This window comes from Microcaecilia unicolor, chromosome 6 (genome assembly GCF_901765095.1).
Source record: "Microcaecilia unicolor chromosome 6, aMicUni1.1, whole genome shotgun sequence".
Classification (NCBI taxonomy): Eukaryota; Metazoa; Chordata; class Amphibia; order Gymnophiona; family Siphonopidae; genus Microcaecilia; species Microcaecilia unicolor.
In genome coordinates, this window is record NC_044036.1 from 166,840,385 (window position 1) to 166,859,801 (window position 19,417).

A 19,417-nucleotide genomic window follows, 5' to 3' on the forward strand; every position below is an offset into this window, starting at 1 on the left:
AGCTGCATTTAATTCAGTTTATTTGTCCTCCTCTGGAGCACTTGTACAGTGCCTTGCTGTTATTAAAAGAGCTGCTACGACCTGCAATGGAATTCGTCTTGTTGCTAGGAGTGTTGCTAAGGCTACAGTTGCCCGTAACTCGGCCACTTTCTCCGCTACTGCGGGCAATTCAAAGCAGCGCAACTACCGAGGCCGCTAGTGAGCTGATTTTGTTTATTTTGATGTAAATATTTATACACATTTATAAATCGCATCTTCCAAACCTACAAAACCATATTAGATTAGTGACAACAAACCCATAAAAGGGTAATAATAACATTCACTAAAAAAAAAGGTAAACATGACCATAGGAGGAGCCTGTCTGTCAGTGCTTCAGTACCCCAATATTGAACAAATCCCCTTGAAGTCTGTGTCCCTTTTTAATTTTTTGCAATATGGGTCAATCCTGTTGGTAATACAAGTAACAAATATATCCATAGCTATTCCACAAATACATTTTGTATTTACTTTAATTTTATAACAACTGTGTAGTAGAGGCTACATATGCACACCTATATTCAGTCTATTTTATAAGGACACATGGGTGCCTATCAAGCTTATTTTCGAAAGTGATTGCCGGCCATTTCCTGACATAAATCAGGAGATGGTCGGCGACTTCTTAAAAGCGGCGAAATCGGTATAATCGAAAGTGGCGTGTTTGACAGCATCACCGCTTTCCCATCACCTCGCCGGCGAAAGTTCAAGGGGGCGTGTCGGCGGTTTAGTGAAGGCGGGACATGGGCGGGCATGGGCATGGGCGTGGCTACCAGATGACCGTGATAATGGGAAAAAAAGCCGCGTTAAGCAGTATTTCGCCGGGTTTACTTGGTCCTTTTATTTTCACGACCAAGCCTCAAAAAGGTGCCGCAATTCACCAGATGACCACCAGAAGGAATCGGGGATGACCTCCCCGTACTCCCCCAGTGGTCACCAACCCCCTCCCACACTAAAAAAATAAAAATAGAAACCTTTTTTGCCAGCCTCTATGCCAGCCTCAACTGCCGTACCCACCTCCATGACAGCAGAATGTGTTCTATCCTCTGACAGCCTTTCCCTGGTTGTGATGTGGCTTTCGGGTGAGTGTGACACCTTTTCTGTTAGGTGCACTGCAGAGTCACATCAGCAATGCATTGTGGTGGGTGTAGGGTAGTGGGCTCTACTCCCATGGTGCTTTTCCCCCTGCTAACTGGGTCAGAGTGTGCCCTGTTTTGTTTCCGGTAGTCCATGAGGTAGTGGCCATTTTTGTAAGCCAATTTTAGATCCCTTTCATGTGTTACCCACATTAGAGAACTTAGTTATTACCTTGAATGTTGCTGAAAGAGGGCATTGTACACCATTCTGCCAGCTCTGACCTACTGCTAATCTCAGTACCAAGGAGACTGTTTGCCAGTGGGGCACAATCACTGATCTGCAGTTAACTGTGAGTAAACATGCTTATTCAAATAAAGGACGTTTTCAAAGAGATTAGTCTTCAGGTGTCAACTGGTGTGCCAATGTTATACAGCAGCAACAAGTCCTAGAGGCCTGTGTGTATGCAGGTCCCTGAGCACTTTTAGTGGGTACCGCAGTGCACTTAAGGCAGGCGGACCCATGCCCATCCTCCCTACCTGTAACATTTGTGTTGGTAAGGGAGCCCTCCAAAACCTACTGTACCCACATGCAGTTGCCCCCTTTACCCCTAAGAGCTACGGTAGTGTTGTACATTTGTGGGTAGTGGGTTGTGGGGGTCTCAGCACCCAAAGTAAGGGAGCTATGCATGTGGGAGCTTTTTCTGAAGTCCACCGCTCTGACCCCTAGGGTTCCCAGATGGTGTCCTGGCATGTGAGGGGGATCAGTGCACTACAAATGCTGGCTCCTCCCACGACCAAATGCCTTGGATTTCGCCGGGTTTGAGATGGCCGGCAGTTTTTTCCATTATCACTGAAAAACAAAACCGGCCATCTCAACCCCGGTGATCTCTGGCACTTGGCCGGGCTAAACCGTATTATCGAAAGAAAAGATGGCCGGCCATCTTTTTCGATAATACGCTTCTGGCCAGCTGTAGCGCCGCCGCCACAATAGATCGCCCGGTGAACTATTTGGCCGGCGACATTCGATTATGCCCCTCTATGGGGCTCATTTTCGAAAGAGAAAAGCGTCCAAAAAGTGTCATAAAGCAGCATTTGAATGTTTTTCTTCTCAAAACATCCAAAACAGTATTTTTTAAACCTATTTTGCACACCTTTATCTATGAACTTGTCTGCAGTGTGTCCAAATCATAAGGGAGCATGTGGGGGGAGGTGTTTGGGGGTGGGATGAGGGCAGGCTTAGGGTGTTCCTAACAACTGGATGATTTATAGCTATAATGGAACAAAATGAAAATGTCTAGGGCTAAAACATCAATATTTTGGTCTAGATTTATTTTTAGAATGAATAAGGCACAAATAGGTGCCCTAAATGACCAGATGACCACTGGAGGGAATCAAGGATGCCCCCCTTTACTCCTCCAGTGGTCATTGACCCCCTCCCACCCCCAAAAAATGTGATTAAAAATAGTACTCACCAGCCTCTATGACAACCTCAAATGTTATAGCCAGATCTATTAGAACAGCTTACAGGTCCCTTGAGCAGTGTAGTGGCCGGTGCAGTGCAGGTGGACCCAGGCCCATACCTCCCCGTACCTGTTACACTTCTGGTAGAAACTGTGATACCTCTAAAACTCACCACAAACTCACTGTATCCACATATAGATGCCCCCGTCATCCATAAGGGCTATTGTTGTGGTGTACATTTATGGTTAGTGGGTTTTGGAGGGCTCAGCAGATAAGATAGGGAAGCAACAGAGAGCTGTGTACCCAGGGCCACTGAGAGACTGAACTGGGCCCGGGGCAAGGCTGCCCCCAGGGCCCCGCTGCCGCCACTCCCCCCCCCCCAATCACTAGTCAGGCTGCCGGCACCGCAGTCCTCGGTCTCACCCGCCCGCCCTCTCCATCCGCCACTGGGCCCCCTGCATTCAAATCGATTCAGCAGCGCCTCACCTCTGTGTGAAAGCGCAGCGGCAGATCGCCTCCCTTCGGGCCTTCCCTCCCTGTGTCCCGCCCTCGCGGAAACAGGAAGTTACATCAGACAAGGGTGGGACACAGGGAGGGAAGGCCCAAAGGGAGGCAATCTGCCGCTGCGCTTTCACACGGAGGTGAGGCACTGCTGAATCAATTTGAATGGAGGGGGCCCAGTGGCGGATGGAGAGGGGCTGTCGACAGAGATGAGGGCGGGCAGGTGAGACCAGGGACTGCGGTGCAAGGCCCCCTTTGGAGTCCCAGGGAACTTTGTCCCCCCTGCCCCCCTCTCGGCGGCCTTGTGTGTACCTAGGATCATATATATGAAGTCCACATCACTGCTTTCCTGGGATGTCTGGGGGGCCAGTCTGCTAAAAATGCTGGCCCCTCCTACATCCCAATGGCTTGATTTTCTAAGTTTTTCACTTTTACAGTTTTTTTTTAAATGGCCTATATAGATAAATGCACAGAGTACAAAAACTTGTTACAAATGGTATTTTTGAAAAAAAAAATAGAAGTTTTGCGGTTTCGAAAATGGTCATGTTTTCTATTTGGCTTTGGGACGTTTAGCACAAAATGTCCAAAGTCTGACTTGGATGTCATATCGAAAATGTCCCTCCATGTGTCTTTAAAATACTAGGTGTAAACTGGCAGAAATCATAGCTATATTGAGGCCTTGGACACTTATCCGTGCTCTGCCCAAATTCCACCTCAGAAGAGGCCTACGTGTAGGTTGCATAGTACATCTTCTTCTCACTTTTATGCACATAACCTCTAGAGTAATTTTACAAAAGCCCTTTTACATGCAAAAACTTCCTTTACAAATATTGCCTCCTAAGCGTATACAGATGATCCAGAACATGACTAAAGCTGAATTTACAAAAGCACTACTAAAGGAGCAGCACTGGCTTCCTATTACCTTTTTTATGTAATATTTTATTAATTATTTAACAAAAAGATTTGCATAAACATCCAACTCAAACAAGTCAATCACAGCAAAAGGAGTTGTTTGGATACTGAACCAAACATATCATAAAATAGGGAAAAAAAATATATATATATATATATACAAATACCCCAAGAATCTCAATAATGAGCGGAGAATTACAAAAAAAATGGAAAATTACAAGGAAAAGAAATATTCCTAAACTTTCTGAGAATGTGTTAATTACCTCTTCAATCATCAGCTATAAAAAGCTAAGATGGAACAATAGAAGAACACTGAGTAGAAATCAGTGTTTGCTGACTTAAAATCATTGCTTTCAATTGGAAAGATGAAAAAATATGTATATATAATCCTTCCCACGATACTTAATCAGACACTTCCTGGGAAATCTCAGGAAGACAGACATCCCCAGTGACAAAGCACTGGAACACAATGAAAGAGATTCTCTTCAGACTTCTTGAATCCTCAGAGAGACATCAGGATACACATATATTTTATGACCAAGAAATGTGTCAAATATTCCTTAAGAAGTCCAGTGAAAACTAAATCCCAATTTGGGATTCTGAAAGGTTATCACTGATAATACCCCTATTAGTGGATTCCTGAACAGAAGTTACCAGGGTGGCACCCAACCTCTTCACAGAACGAAAAACCAGGAAATAATCTAACATTAAAGGGAAGAGACGTATTTGGAAAGTGCAAAATCTCCCTTAAGTATTGTTTCTGATCTGAAGAAGAAGGGTTTCCTTCAAAAGCCAATCAAAAAAATGTAGGTAGTCCAATAAAAAAGGTATCATCTTATTTTCTTTTCTCTGTTTTGATTTATTTTTATTGATTACCTTTAAAAGTGGACTAACATGGCTACCACACATTTTACTAAAGTAGAAGTCACATTACAAAAAGGAAAATTCAAAAATCTTAAATTATTACCTCTAAGGGAGCACCTTCTCCAATTTATTTTCCAAAATAATACTGCCCTTAGTTTAAAGACAATTTGCTCTATCTAAAACTCAATTCTCTCTCTCTTTATCTCCCAGATCAATGCTTATCAACCTTTTGTGGCTGTGACCCCATCATTGTAGCCAAATAAAATTATATGACCCTCCGGAGATGCAGAATAATGATGCACGTATGGAGAGCTTCCCAGTCATGAACCCCAAAATACTTCCAGCTCTTCTTCCCTCTCAGATGTCTCTTTGGGTGGCTCTGAAGGGGCATCTGCAGCAGCCCTTGAATCTTCATAAGAAGACAAGAGTAGCCATACTGAGTCAGACCAATGGTCCACCTAGCTCAGTATCCTATCTTCCCTTAAATACCTTCCGCAATTTGGTTCAATCCACTGTGCTTACCCATGTTGACTATTGTAACAGCATTTTCAGTGGATCCAAGGTTCAAATCCTGAAAAAAATTCAGACCGCCCAAAATACGGCTGACAGACTTATTTTTGGTAAGTCACGATTTGAGAGCGCAACTCCTCTCCATGGAAAACTCCATTGGCTTCCTATTAATGAACGTATATCCTTCAAGGTTTATACGCTAATTCACAAGATTATCTACGGGGAAGCCCCGGGTTACATGTATAATCTGATTGACCTCCCAGCCAGAAGCAGATCAAAATCTTCTCGAACGTATCTCAATTTGCATCTTCCTAATTGCAAAGGACTTAAGTACAAGACATATTATGCATCCAACTTTTCCGTCATAGGCAGTCAACTCTGGAATGCATTACCAAGATCCATTCGATTAGTCAATGTTCTTCTACTTTTCCAAAAACTACTAAAAACTTACTTCTTCAAGCAAGCCTACACAAATAACCTAACTTAAATTTACAAGACCTTATTTACTACCAGACCAGACTATAAAACTGAATCTGGAATATCCTCCCCATTTTTTCCTATATTATATTCCCTCTTCCTACCCCTCCCTACATTATCTAATACATTAATATTATTATTATTATTATTATTAGCATTTGTATAGCGCTACCAGACGCACGCAGCGCTGAACACCTGACACAAAGAGCCAGTCCATGCTCAAAAGAGCTTACAATCTAAATAATACTTTGTATCATACTGTGTACCATACTGTTTAAACTGCACTGAACCTACTCTATGTAATTATGTCATTTCGTTGATACATTGTTCCCAAATCTGTACTATCTCCGTGATACAATGTACCACACTTTGTAAGCCGCACTGAACCTGCTATCGAGCAGGAAAGAGCGGGGTATAAATGCCACAAATAAATAAATAAGACAGTTACGGGTGAGGAAAGTACATCCCCCTTCCTATCCCTCCCTAACATTTTCCCATATTAAACTACACGTTAATCCCCATAGACTCCCTCCTACCATTCCCCTAACTCTTCCATCCTCCTTCTTGCCCAATTTACCTATCCACACATAAATGAGTACTTCTTTACCTACAATATCATAGCTGCATCCATTTTGTATCACTTTGTTAAGATGATTTTTATGTAAGCCGCATTGAACCTGCTATTGAGTGGGAAAGTGCGGGGTATAAATGTTACAAATAAATAAATAAATCTTGTTTCCAACAGTGGCCAATCCAGGTCACAAGTACCTGGCAGAAACCCAATCGGTAGCAACATAACATACATACTATAGTAACATAGTAGATGACGGCAGAAAAAGACCTGCACGGTCCATCCAGTCTGCCCAACAAGATAAACTCACATGTGCTACTTTTTGTGTATACCTTACCTTGATTTGTACCTGTCCTTTTCAGGGCACAGACCGTATAAGTCTGCCCAGCACTATCCCCGCCTCCCAATTCCATTCAGAATCTCAAATAGTAGCAACATTCCATGCTACCAATCCCAGGGCAAGCAGTGACTTCCTCATGTCTGTTTCAATAGCAGACTGTGGACTTTTCCTCCAGGAACTTGTTCAAATTTTTTTAAAACCCAGATACACTAACTGCTGTTACCACATCCTCCGGCAACAAGTTACAGAATTTAACTTCATAGGGCCATGGCACCTTAAGATGATATCAGCAATGCATCAAACACCTGCAGTTGAGTCCCTGAGCAGATAGCATCTTCCTCTCCACTCCTTGTGCTCTGCCTCAGGGATCTCAGATCTCCTCCCTGCCTACTGGTTTTCTATTATTTATTAGATTAGGTTTAAAATCTTAATGACCCACTGTTTTTTTTTGTTTGGTTTTGTTTTGACTGCGGCACACCTGTATTGAATGCATGCTTATTCCTTATCTCCCTCCATATTTACTCCGTTAGGGGCAGAAAATTCCAATAGTCCCACCCTATGCTAGAAGCAGGCTATAAACCACCCATCATACTAGCTTCAGTATTCTGGTCCCCTCTTTTTGGAATGCTATGCTATTTGACCTGAACTTAGGGGCCCTTTTACAAATGCGTGCTGAAAAATGGCCTGCGGTAGTGTAGACATGTGTTTTGGGCGTGGAAGAGTCCAGTTGATCACGCTAATCCTCCGTTGCTACACAAATTTAAGGGTCCTTTTACAAAGGCACACTGAAAAATGTCTTGCGGTAATGTAGGCACGGGTTTTCGGTGCGCGCCGATCCATTTTTGAGTGCACCTGTAAAAAGGTTTTTTTGGGGGTTTTTTTTTGCTGAAAATGGATGTGCGTCCATTTTGGGTCTGAGAACTTACCGCCAGCCATTGACCTAGTGGTAAAGAATCCGGGCGGTAATGACCTATGCACGTCAAATGCCACCTGGTGCGCGTCCGTTACATGCACCCGAAAATAAAAAATATTTTTCGGACGTGTGCCAAAACTGAAATTACCGCAAGAGCCATGAGGTAGCTGGGCGGTAACTCCATTTTGGCATGCATTGGGCACGCGTAGACACTTACGCAGCTTAGTAAAAGGGCCCCTCAGGCACCACTAACACGTATCTGTGAAAGAATAATGTTAGTATTGGCATTCTGTACTGGAGTATATTGGGCAATATACTTTAGATGTTATTTTATTAATAAAGTCTATTTTATTTTCCACTGATCTGCTTCGTTGTTTTCCACCTTGGAGTTTGCGGATCGTCTGCCTTGCTGTTTTCTTGGATTCTGTACTGGAGGACAAGACCTCAGAAATCTGTGGTGTACGTCAATATTATTCTGTGATTGTAACCAGCAGACAAAACAGTAATCATTAGCCAAAAACCTTCAATATGGCTACCAAAATCTATGTGCCAAAAAACAAATGTGCAGTTTTTTCATATTAGTTTTTCATCTTTTCATATGACTTCTTGCAACCACAAAAGGAGCACTTATCTTGTCAGCTAAGTCCCAATGGGGACCCGTTTTGCCCAAGGCTTCATCTGGAGACTTTACTGCAATTACTCTATATCTGTAAAAAAAAAAAAAAAAAAGGAAAAAAAAGTTGCTATTAAAAACTCAGGCATCACAGTATTAGAGCTGCCCATCTCACCAAGACGCACATACATCTCTGCTTCACAACATGCTCTTTCAATTGCACCATTAACTTAACACAAAATAGTGTCAGATGGTATCGGGAAACGTGACATCGTAAAAAGGGAAGTCCCAACAGCATTTTCAAAAGAGGCCACCCATTCCATTGATGAGTTCAACCCAAAGAGTTCATAAGATTTTAATTTAAAGATCCAATACTGCTCCCAATGAAGTAATTTCTTGTCTAAGTCGCCCCCTCGAACAGCAGCATGAATCTGATCAATCACAAAACATTTGAACAAAAGTAGTCACTGGTGGACAAGTGGTTTAGAAAGCGAGCGTGAGGGTTTCACTGATCATTTAAACAAGTGTGGGAACCAAATAAGGTTAAGACGCCCTCATATAGTGACTGACAATCACTGCTATATGTGATCAGCATGTTACATGTTTATTCAGTCCTGCTAACTATTTGTGTAGCAGCACTAAAGATATTTTTTTCAAATGCTGTGTCTGGTGTTCTTTTGTTTTTAATGTGCTGTGCATTGTGGTTCAAGTATTGATTGACCCATATTTTATTTACTGTGTTCAACTTGGTGTTGATAGTTGCAAGGTAGACCCAGGGGCAGCCCGAGACAATGTGCCGCCTGAGGCGAGGAATGAACTGCTGCCACACCCCCTACCTCCCCCCCCCCCCGAGGTGAGGAATGAACTGTCACTGTTGCCACCACCCCTCACCACTGTCTGCCATCTCCCCTCTTCCTTCCCCAACCCCCTTTCATCAATTTACCTTTTCTTTCTCGTTTTTCCAAAGGAGGCATTCCCAGAGGCTGCCCTGCCGCCAGTCCTGGCCCCTTCTCTCTTCTGTGGCCCGCCTATCTTCTTGTTTCCTCGGAGGTGGGCCACAGTAGACAGAGGGCTGGGACCAGCAGCAGGGCAGCCTCTGAGAATCGCTGCCACCAACTTTGGAAAAATGAGACAGGAAAGGTAAATTGGTGGAAAGGGGTTGTGGAAGTAAGGGCGGGAGGCGATGCCATCTCAGAAAAGTGCTGCCTGAGGCTCCTGCCTCAGGTGGCATAATGGTAGGGCTGGCCCTGGGTAGACCATGCCAATGGCAACATTAAACCAAACCGAATCAAAACGATTTTTCCAAATGAACTCTGTCATAACACTAGCTCTCTCCTGTATAAAAATATTAAATCTTAATAGTGGCAAAATGTCTTTTTTAAACTCCTCTAAACCAAAAAAATACAGAAGAGGTTAAATAAAAGATAGGAGCTTTTCTTCTTTCACCTCACAGATTACACAGATGTATCCTAACTGGACTGACTTGTCTTCGGATGACCGCCATTGTTCATTAAATGAAAAGACAGAGATTTATAATATTATTTATTTACCCTTGCCGCTATTCCTTGAATAGGGGAAAAACAGCAGATGGGCAATGAGCATGTCAACAAAGGGCCAAATGTTGGACCACATTGTTTTACTGTGTTTTTCAGAGAGGGATATAACCGAGAAAATCAATAGCAACCGAGCCGAAAACTGCAGGTGCCACAGCAAAATTTATGTTGACATCTTTATAGCCTGGAATAGAATTTGATATTCTTTCAATCAATTATCTCCACTTGAAGAAATGTTTACAATTGAAGATGAACAACAACATTCAGCTACACTATAAGAAATATATTCCAACAAGGCTTGCAGTATTTTATAGGTAGAGAGAGAGAGATAACTATGGACATATTTTATTTCATGTATGTGCTTAAGAGAGCCATCTTAACCACTAAGGCAAAATAGGTGGTCACCTAAGACAGCAGCTCCTGGGGGCGGGGAAGGGGTGGGCGGCCACAGAAAGCAGCTGCAAAGCAAAACAATAGATGCTGACAACCAAGAACCATCAGCATGTGGGCTACTTTCAAGCACTCCATTTGCCTGGATAGCCATTTACTCAGTAAATAGGTTTTCGTAAATTGCCTTCATTATCTACTCCTATGTAGCAGTATACATGAAACAAAGTTCAGTATCTGAAAGTCTAGTTATACATTTTTAGGGATTGTTTTGGGAGGGCTATTTTGGCTAATCATATTTTATTTTATTTATTTGTTGCATTTGTATCCCACATTTTCCCACCTATTTGCAGGCTCAATGTGGCTTACATTATGCCGTAGTGGCGATCACCATTTCCGGAATGAGAAATACAAAGTTCATACCTGATAAAGTAAGTTATAGAGTAAGTTAGACAGTAATTTATAGAGTAAGTTAAACAATCAAATATAGAGAGTTCAATTCAGCATGAGAAGTAGCATGATAGTTCGTAAACTTTCATTAGTGATAGAGTGGTTGAAGCAGTCATGTGTAAGAAAGTTCGGTTTTGTCAAGTTTTGGTAGAGTTTTGTTTCCTAGTGTTTAAGATGGATCTTTGTGGTATGCCTTTTTGAACAAGTTGGTTTTCAGTAGTTTTCGGAAGATTGTTAGGTCATGCATTGGTTTTATGGCATTTGGTAGTGCGTTCCATATTTGCGTGCTTATGTATGAGAAGCTAGCTGCATATGTTGATTTGTATTTAAGACCTTTGCAGCTGGGGTAGAGGAGATTCAAGAATGTGCGAGCTGACCTTTTTGTGTTCTTGGTTGGTAAGTCAATAAGGTCATATTTAGTTCGGGGCCTCGGCGGCCTATATGATTTGATTTTAATTATCAAAATCTGAGGAGGGCATATTCGTTAGAAAGATAACTAGATGCACCTAATATCCTTGGCACCACCAGTCCAGGTTCTTACTTTAAGATTTGGACAAGGTACTAGAAAAAAAAGTTTCCAAGAACAAATGTAGGCAGTTGTATTTGGTACCAGAGAAAAATGAACTTAAAGTGGAGGAGTATCCTCATAGTTAGAACAGAGGACCAGGGAAGTAAAGGTTCACTGCCTTTGGTCAATCTCCTCATAAAGGCGCTTAATAATGCCCAATAAATAAATAAAGGTTCAAATTCACTGATGCTCTTTGTGATTTTGGGCAAGTCACTTACTGCCAGATGATCAAAAGCAAACACGGGTGCTAGAAGACATTAGCGCCGGACTAGTGCCTGCGTTTTCCGGTGCCCAAAGATCAGAGTCAGCGAGCACGTGAAACGAGCTTGTTGGCTCTGAACGCTAATTGCATGCAAATGCATGCTAAACAGGGTCATCACTATTCTTCCCCAATGCTCAGGAGGCAGCACACCAAACAAAGGCGCTGCTCCCATGGGCCGGCGAACCCTTAGGTTTGCCAGGGCATTGGGGAGGAATAGAGAGACCCTGTTCAGCATGCATCTGCGTGCTGTACAGGCCTCTCAACCCCCTCAAACACAAGAGGACATGGAGGTACGGTTGACCTCTAGACCCCCCAACACAGGGTCATCACTATTTTTCCCCAATGCTCAGCAGGCAGCACACCAAACAAAGGCACTGCTCCCATGGCAAACCCTTAAGAGTTTGTCAAGACATTGAGGAGAAATGGAGAGACCTTGTTCAGCATGCATTTGTATGGTGAACAGGCCCCTCAGCCCCCTCAAACACAAGAAGGCATGGAGGTACAGTGGACCTCTAGACCCCCCAACCATAAGGGCCTGGAGGTCCCGTGGAATGCCAGGCCACTGAGCACATACCCCCCCCCCCCACACACACACACACTTCAAATGCCCTGGTGGTCCAATGGGACTCATGACAAGGTGCCCAACATGACATGACCAACCTTCCAAAGGCTAGCCCTTGTGATCTTAGGGGGGTTCCCTCAACCCATCCCTCTCCCCTTCTACCTTTCAGTTGGATTAAGAGGGACTAACATTCCCTCTTCCTCTGTGGGCACCACCTCAAAATGAAGGCATCCTAGGATGCACCGGGCAGGGCTTAACTTCCATATAATGAGAAACTCTCCTGCCCCGCCTTTATATCCTGGGATGCACTGGGCAGGGCAGGGCGCTGCCATTTTGAGGTGGCATCCACAGAGGAGGAAGAAGTTCTAGTTCTTCCTCCTCCAACTGTACCAGGGGAGGGGGCTGACCCCCTCACTGCTAGATCATGAGGGCTAGCCTTGGGGGGGGGGTCATGTCAGCCCCCCTGTTGCAGGTCCCACTGGACCACTAGGGCATTTGGTGTGTGGGAGGGTGTATGTGCTGGGGGGTGAGGGGCGTGGGAGGTCCACCAGATGTCCAGGCTTCCCTGTGCTTGGTGGGGTGGGGTGGGGTGGGTTGGGTTCGTGGAGGGTTATGTGCTTGCATGGATGAGGGGTCAGGTGGTCCACTGGACCTCCAGGCCCTTGTTTGGCAGGCTGGGTTCTGGAGGTCCAGGTTTGACAGGCCCGGGAGAAAATCCTGGACCTGTCAAACCTCTTCTGGGGTGGATTGTGCTTTGAGTGCATGCCCAGGCACAATCCTCCCGCAGAAGTCTCCCTATTATCACTGTTAAAAACGCACATAAATTTGTGTGTTATTAGCGTTGATCATAAGGGCATTCTTTCCCCGTACTGTTCCAGCAGTAATTTTACGGCACTGTTCACAACAGCATGGGGAAACTGATCATCAGCATCTTAGGGCCTCTCACCCAAATCGCACTAGTGATTATCACATGGCAATACCAGCGAAGCCCATTCAAAGTGAATGGGTTTTATCAGCATTGCTGCACCAGGATCACTAGAACAGTTTGGTAAAAGAGACCCTTAGCTCTCCTTGGTCCTAGGTACAAAGTAGATTGTGAGCCCTATAGAAATACCTTTCCCTGAATGTAACTGGCCTTGAACTGTACAGTAAGGTGTGAGCTAAACCCACTTCTTTATTTATTTTGTTGAAAGGGTGGAAAAGAGTTTTTCGAAAGAAGATTAGAATTAGCGTTGTGGCAGCTTTCTAACATACACCCTCCAAAGCACCTTTTACAAAGTAACTTTTAATTGTATGTTCATTAAATAGGAGATCATAATTATTTTTTTAATAGATTCATTACATCCACAAACATTCTCCAACATTACATCGTTCTTGGAAATATTTTTCTAAAGAGTTGCCCAACCCTTCGTTTTCCATGATTGGGGGGGGGGGGGGGGGCATTTTTTTTGTTATTCTTTGTAACGAACGAAGTAATCCTTCTTTTTAAACTGGAATAAAAATACTATGTCCACTACAGTCTCGTTGCTTTTTTTTTTTTATCGCTACAGTACTCTAGAATGAAAACTTTCCGGACAAGTTGGGATCGTGTAGGCGTTGTAGCGTTCAAGACATACGTTTTCAGAGGTGAAACGTATCTAGGCGGAATAACCGAAGAAGCAGGAGCCCCGCCCCTAAGTGACGTAGGCGATGGACAAGCAGCAGCGCTTTATTTTGATGCCAGACCCCTAAATCTCTCAGCCAGTGGAAGCGGACCTACAACTAACTTCTCCCTCCTGAGTCCTTGCATTATGCAAAGAAACAGTGAATGCAAGAAGCCTGACGATTTGGAAATCCTTTTTTTAAATATTAAATTAAAAAAAAGAAAGAAATGCGACTTACTTCGAGGAGGGTCAAACTGCACACCCGGCTGAGGGTGTGTTTGTGTTGTCCAAAGAAGAATCATGGATTGTGAGTGGGAAGGTGGGAAAGATGGATGAGTCTGAGGCTTGCGATCCCTACAGTTCCGGCCGCCCAGCCCGCAGAACGCAGTGGCTCGTCAGTGCTCTGGCTTATCACTATGGGCTGGACCGAGGAGTAGAAAACGAGATCATCGTGTTGGCCACGGGACTGGATCAGTACCTGCAGGAGATCTTCCACCACCTGGATTGCCAGGGGGAAGGGAAGATCCCGGGGGAAGAGTTTCGGATCCTGTGCGAGGTGCTGGGGCTGGAGCAAGACGCGGATCTGGAAGAGTGCGCGGAGATTTGGGAAAACCTCACTCCCGAGCTAACTTTCCGCCAGTTTCACGCCAAACTCTGCGGCTACTTCAGCACCAAAGCCGGCTCCCAGTACGGGACTGGTCGTTTGCTGGTGGGGAAGGAGAGCGAGCACGTCGAAACCCAGATCCGGCTCCGCAGTCCCCTGAGACGCAGGAAAAAGCCACTCGCTTTAGCGGGGCAGGAGAGGAGCAGAGGGTCTGCCGCTGGCCCAGATCAGCACGCTTCGGACTGCATTCAGAAGGGCTCCTGCTCCAGGGAGTGCTACGAGGAAATCGTGGCTCTGGAGCAGGCTGAAGACAGGATCGTGAAATTAGAGGAGGAAAATGCAAGTCTGCGGGAATTGGTGGAAGACATGAGAGCAGCTTTGCAGAGCAGTGATGCCAGATCTTTGGCGTTACAGGTGGGTTAGACTGCATTACACGTTGATCTCAAGCTTTTAATATTTAGGAGTAATCTAATGGTTAGTGTAACGCCACTGCAGCTCCTTGTGACCCTGGGCAAGTCACTTAACCCTCCTGTACCCATTATGTAAATGGATTTGACTGTAATCGCAGAAAGGCGGTGTATCAAATCCTATCGCCGCATACGAGAGTGATCTTAATCTCCGGCCTCCTTAAGGGAGCTATATACTCTGTGGTAACTAAAAACTTATGTTCATAGAATAGTGAATTGGTGGTTTCTCCCCTCCCTCCTCTCCTCACCACTACCCGAAGGAAGTGCTCTACAGTCTACACGTCCTTCACCCCTCCTTTCTTTTGTGCTTTAAAAGTTACGGGGTTGCTAACTTTTTGAAACGGAAAACCCAGCATCTGCCTGCAGGACCTCACACACTTCTGGGGATGTTCATTAGTTTGAAACGTCACGGGGAATACGGTTTTTAGGCCAAAATGACAGGAAAATCGCTGAAGTTTCAGGGTTTTTCCTGTGTCAGAAGAGTGCGCAGTATTTGCAAAGGCATTAATTTACCCCCCCCCCCCCCCCCCCCACACACACACACACACACACACACACACACACACACACACACACACACACACGTTTTGAAAAAGGTAAATAAAATGAAAAACAAAAACCTCCTACAAATGACATGAGAAGCTGAACAAAAATTCTTGCTTTACACACTCCTTTCTACCACTCCCTCTACAACCAACTGGTCACCAGTAGGGTTGATGGAATATAGTGGGACAGCCCGCTACCCACCACCACCACCGAACCTAAGGCATGACTGGAAAGCTTTGGGCAGCAGCTGATGAGGGCCATAAACAGGGTGACCGCATCAGCCAGCAAGAGCTGAAAGGAGTGGGGGGGGGGGGGGGGGGCGCTGGATTTGTTCTGCTCACTCAACTGGAGAAGGAGGCTGAGCCTTTGTGGATACAAAGAACTAGGGGGCTGCGGGCTGGGAGGGGGGAGGTACAGTGGCTTCAACAAAGCAAAAGAGGGAAAGAGCAGCAGTAGGTTGAAGAAGGTGGTCTGAGGGGGGGGGGGAATCATTCTGATGAAGGTGAGGATGAAAGGGGGAGAAGGTTTATACACACACATCTGGATTGGCCACTATTGGAAACAGGTTACTGGGTTAGTTGGACCTTTGGTCTGACCTAGTATGGAAATTCTTCTGTATAATCCAGGAGGCTCCATTTGATACACATTTCGGGGGGGGGGGGGGGGTTGTCTCATACCCTGAGAGCCCCAGAACCCCTTAGGCCTGTCACTAGTGGCATTGCTGCATCTTCCAGGCATAAAAAAACTACAATAAAATACAGTTTTTATACTCCATTCACTGCAGCCCAATCAGTTCAGCGCAGATTACAAGAGAAACTAGTCATATCTTGGAATTACAAAAATCATATATGTAACAAAATTTGACATATGATTTTAAGTACTTCTTAAACAAGAACATTTTCAATTTTTCCTGAAACTTAAATAGGTCTCTCATCTTACTGCATTAGGCAAACGCATTACAACATTTCACCACCTGATATGAAAACACTGAAGAAATAGTTCGTTTTTTATTTCACTCCCTGTGCTGATTGCAATATCGGGTAATTTATATTTTAATTCTTTTTGGAAATAATAAATGATTCAAATAGCCAGGAGCCTGAAAACCAATGTACATATTTTAAGTAGCATTGGGCATATGTAGGAAGCTAGTGTACCATAATTCATTCAGTAAAAGAGTGGCTCTTGAAATTTTTAAGCAGTACATAATAGCATTTTGGCATAAAGTGTTTACAACCGTTTCAACAATCTGAGCATCCAAGATAGAGAAGATTGCAATAAGCTAAGTGTGATAGTATAACAATTTAGATAATAATCCTAAACTGGTCTGGAAAAAATATTTTCTAATACAACAAAGTTGTAGCAGTTTGTAGAATATTTTCGGAATCAGTTTATTTAGCCTGAGTTTCCATAGTAGTATTGGAGTCTATGATGACTCCCAATACCTTTATGGAGAATTCTACTAGGAAATCCCGGCTGCCTTGTCATCATGCCTTAAACAGAAGCCAGGTGCCATCCCACTATCCCTCCACCATGGTGGTGACTGTAGCACAGCAACTGGAAAAGAAAAATAAAATATGAGCCTTCATTTTTATACTGCAGCCTGCCGGGACTGGCCACTCATTCTGGTGCTTCTTTAGTTGCAAGCGTGCTGGAGCCAAAGTTAGGACTTGAAGAGTGAGTTCACTGCACAGTAAGAGTGACTGTAGCTGCTTCATTTGGTGTCTGGAACCACCACATGCACCTGACCTGCATGCATCCTACCTACAAGTCAGGTCATGTGTCAGGTCCTGCACTTGAGCCAGTTTTCCACAGCTATCTAAGACCCTGGAGGATCATCGAAGCAAGAGCAGCTATCAGCCCTGTCCCTAATGCATAAACCTGCTTTTTCATTGCTGGTTTTTACACTTTGCTGGCAACCGACATAGCCGTATGAAAAAAAGCAAGTTGCCAACCTTAGTTTGTGTGGTTTTTGTTCTTTTTCTTTGAGTTTCTCTTCCTAGTTTTGTGTTCAACCTGTACCTCATCTCCTCTTCTATTCATTGAGTGGGGGTCACAAATTTTTAATCCCCCCCCCCCCCCCCGTGTTTAAAGTGTGCAACCATGTATTGATATGAGGAGAAATCGAAAGGGTAGGCAGATGTGTAGTTGGCAAAGCCAATAATGTTTGACCCCTGACTGGAGCTACTTTCCCCTCCACTCCAGAGGAAGACCCTTATCAGTTGAAAAACATAGAAGCCATTCTTCCAGGCTCCATTACTTTGAGCCAAGTCCCAGGTGCTGTCACCCTAGGCTGGGGAAATGGAAAGGCATGAACAGGAACACAGATGCTATTCTAACCCCTAGGATGGGAAGAAGCTCAGCCAACAGTAATCATACTCAACCATAGGGACCAAGTTTTTAGAATGCTGAACCATTACAAATTACCCCTCCTTGGACAAAGTGAAGGCATTTGCTCAATATTAGGGGTGCTTAAGCACCCACAGACTTGACACTTATGACTCAGACTAAATGCAAGCCCAGCTGGAATGTTCGATTTCATGGTGCGAGACCCTAGGGGGCAAACCCAGTTGAAAGTTTCCTTTGCTACACAAAAGCTATGAAAACAATCCACGATCAATTGAACTTCAGGAAATCACTAAAAACCTACCTCTTCAAAAAGGCCTACCCCAATGACCCTACGTAACCCTCTTCACCTACCAACACAGCATGACTATGATCGAACAGGACATCACGCAATCTTCATCCATTCCAACCCTCCACTTATACCTCCGATCACTATACAACTTTGTATTTGTTATCCGCCGACTGGGCAAACGCCTTTGACGGTATTGTGTAAGCCACATTGAGCCTGCAAATAGGTGGGAAAATGTGGGGTACAAATGCAACAAATAAATAAATTTCAGGCTATAGATTAGTTCTGTTCTCTGCCCCGTCTCTTGGCCTTCCCTCCTTCGCTCCTGCTCGAACCATTTCCTTGATTTTTTTTATTTTATTACATTTGTACCCCGCGCTTTCCCACTCATGGCAGGCTCAATGCGGCTGGCAATGGAGGGTTAAGTGACTTGCCCAGAGTCACAAGGAGCTGCCTGTGCTGGGAATTGAACTCAGTTCCTCAGTTCCCCAGGACTAAAGTCCACCACCCTTACCACTAGGCCACTCCTCCACTTTTAGAGTCTATTGTGGCCTCGCAATTAACTTCTTATTTGGATAAACACAGCTGTTTAAGTTCATTAAAATTTGGATTTTGATCTTTCCATAGTACAGAATTAGCCTTACTTTCTCTTGTTTCAGATGCTAGGTCTTTCTGACTAGAGATACAGCATTCATCCTACTCCAGTTTGATCTCACAGCTGCATTTGATACAGTGGATTATGATATCTTTAATTCTGATATTGTTTTACAATGTTTCAAAGAATTTCTGTGTAATAGACATTATAGGGTTAAAATGAAAGTGGTGCTCTCAGAATCTTGGCATCCACCATGTGGAGTCCCACAGGGTTCTCCACTGTCACCCATTTTGTTTAATATCTATATGACATTGATGGATTTTGACTTTTCTTCTTTAGGTGTTCAAAATTATTCTTATGCAATGACATACTATTGTTAATTCTAGTTGAGAATGGATTGAATGATATTTCTTCTAAGATTGCTTCCTGTATCTCTCTCTAAAGTTAATTAGTATAGTCTTAGCCATGGATTTAAACTGAACACCATCAAGACTAAATTACTTTGGTTGGTTAGAAATATGGATTCTGTTCCAGACTTTTTAATTATTTCCAATAGTCTTTCTTTAAAGGTGGAAAGAACTTCTAAGGTTCTTGGTGTTATTCTCGACACCACTCTCTCTTTTGAGCCTCAGGTAATACACAAGTGGTATTCTTTAAACTTCAACAGTTACGTAGAATCCATCATTTTTTTCATGTTCAGCATTTTACTATTCTGGTACAAACTATCATTTTAACTCATTTTGATCACATATTTATCTCTTACTCCTAATCTTCGTTCAGAGTTATAGATTTTGCAAAACACAGCAACCAAACTTTTATATTGAGACTCATAAGTACATAACTACGTAAGTATTGCCATACTGGGACAGACCGAAGG

General features: G+C 43.8%; 1 protein-coding gene across 1 annotated transcript in view; it reads left to right on the forward strand.

Moving 5' to 3' along the window:
- The first annotated feature begins 13,770 nt into the window (after window positions 1-13,770).
- EFCC1 (EF-hand and coiled-coil domain containing 1) overlaps window positions 13,771-19,417 on the forward strand; it is a 130,517-nt gene continuing 124,870 nt past the window's right edge. The window contains exon 1 of the mRNA XM_030206589.1: window positions 13,771-14,714. Coding sequence (XP_030062449.1) covers window positions 14,025-14,714 — 690 coding nt within the window. The 5' untranslated portion in view covers window positions 13,771-14,024. The remainder of the gene's footprint in view (window positions 14,715-19,417) is intronic.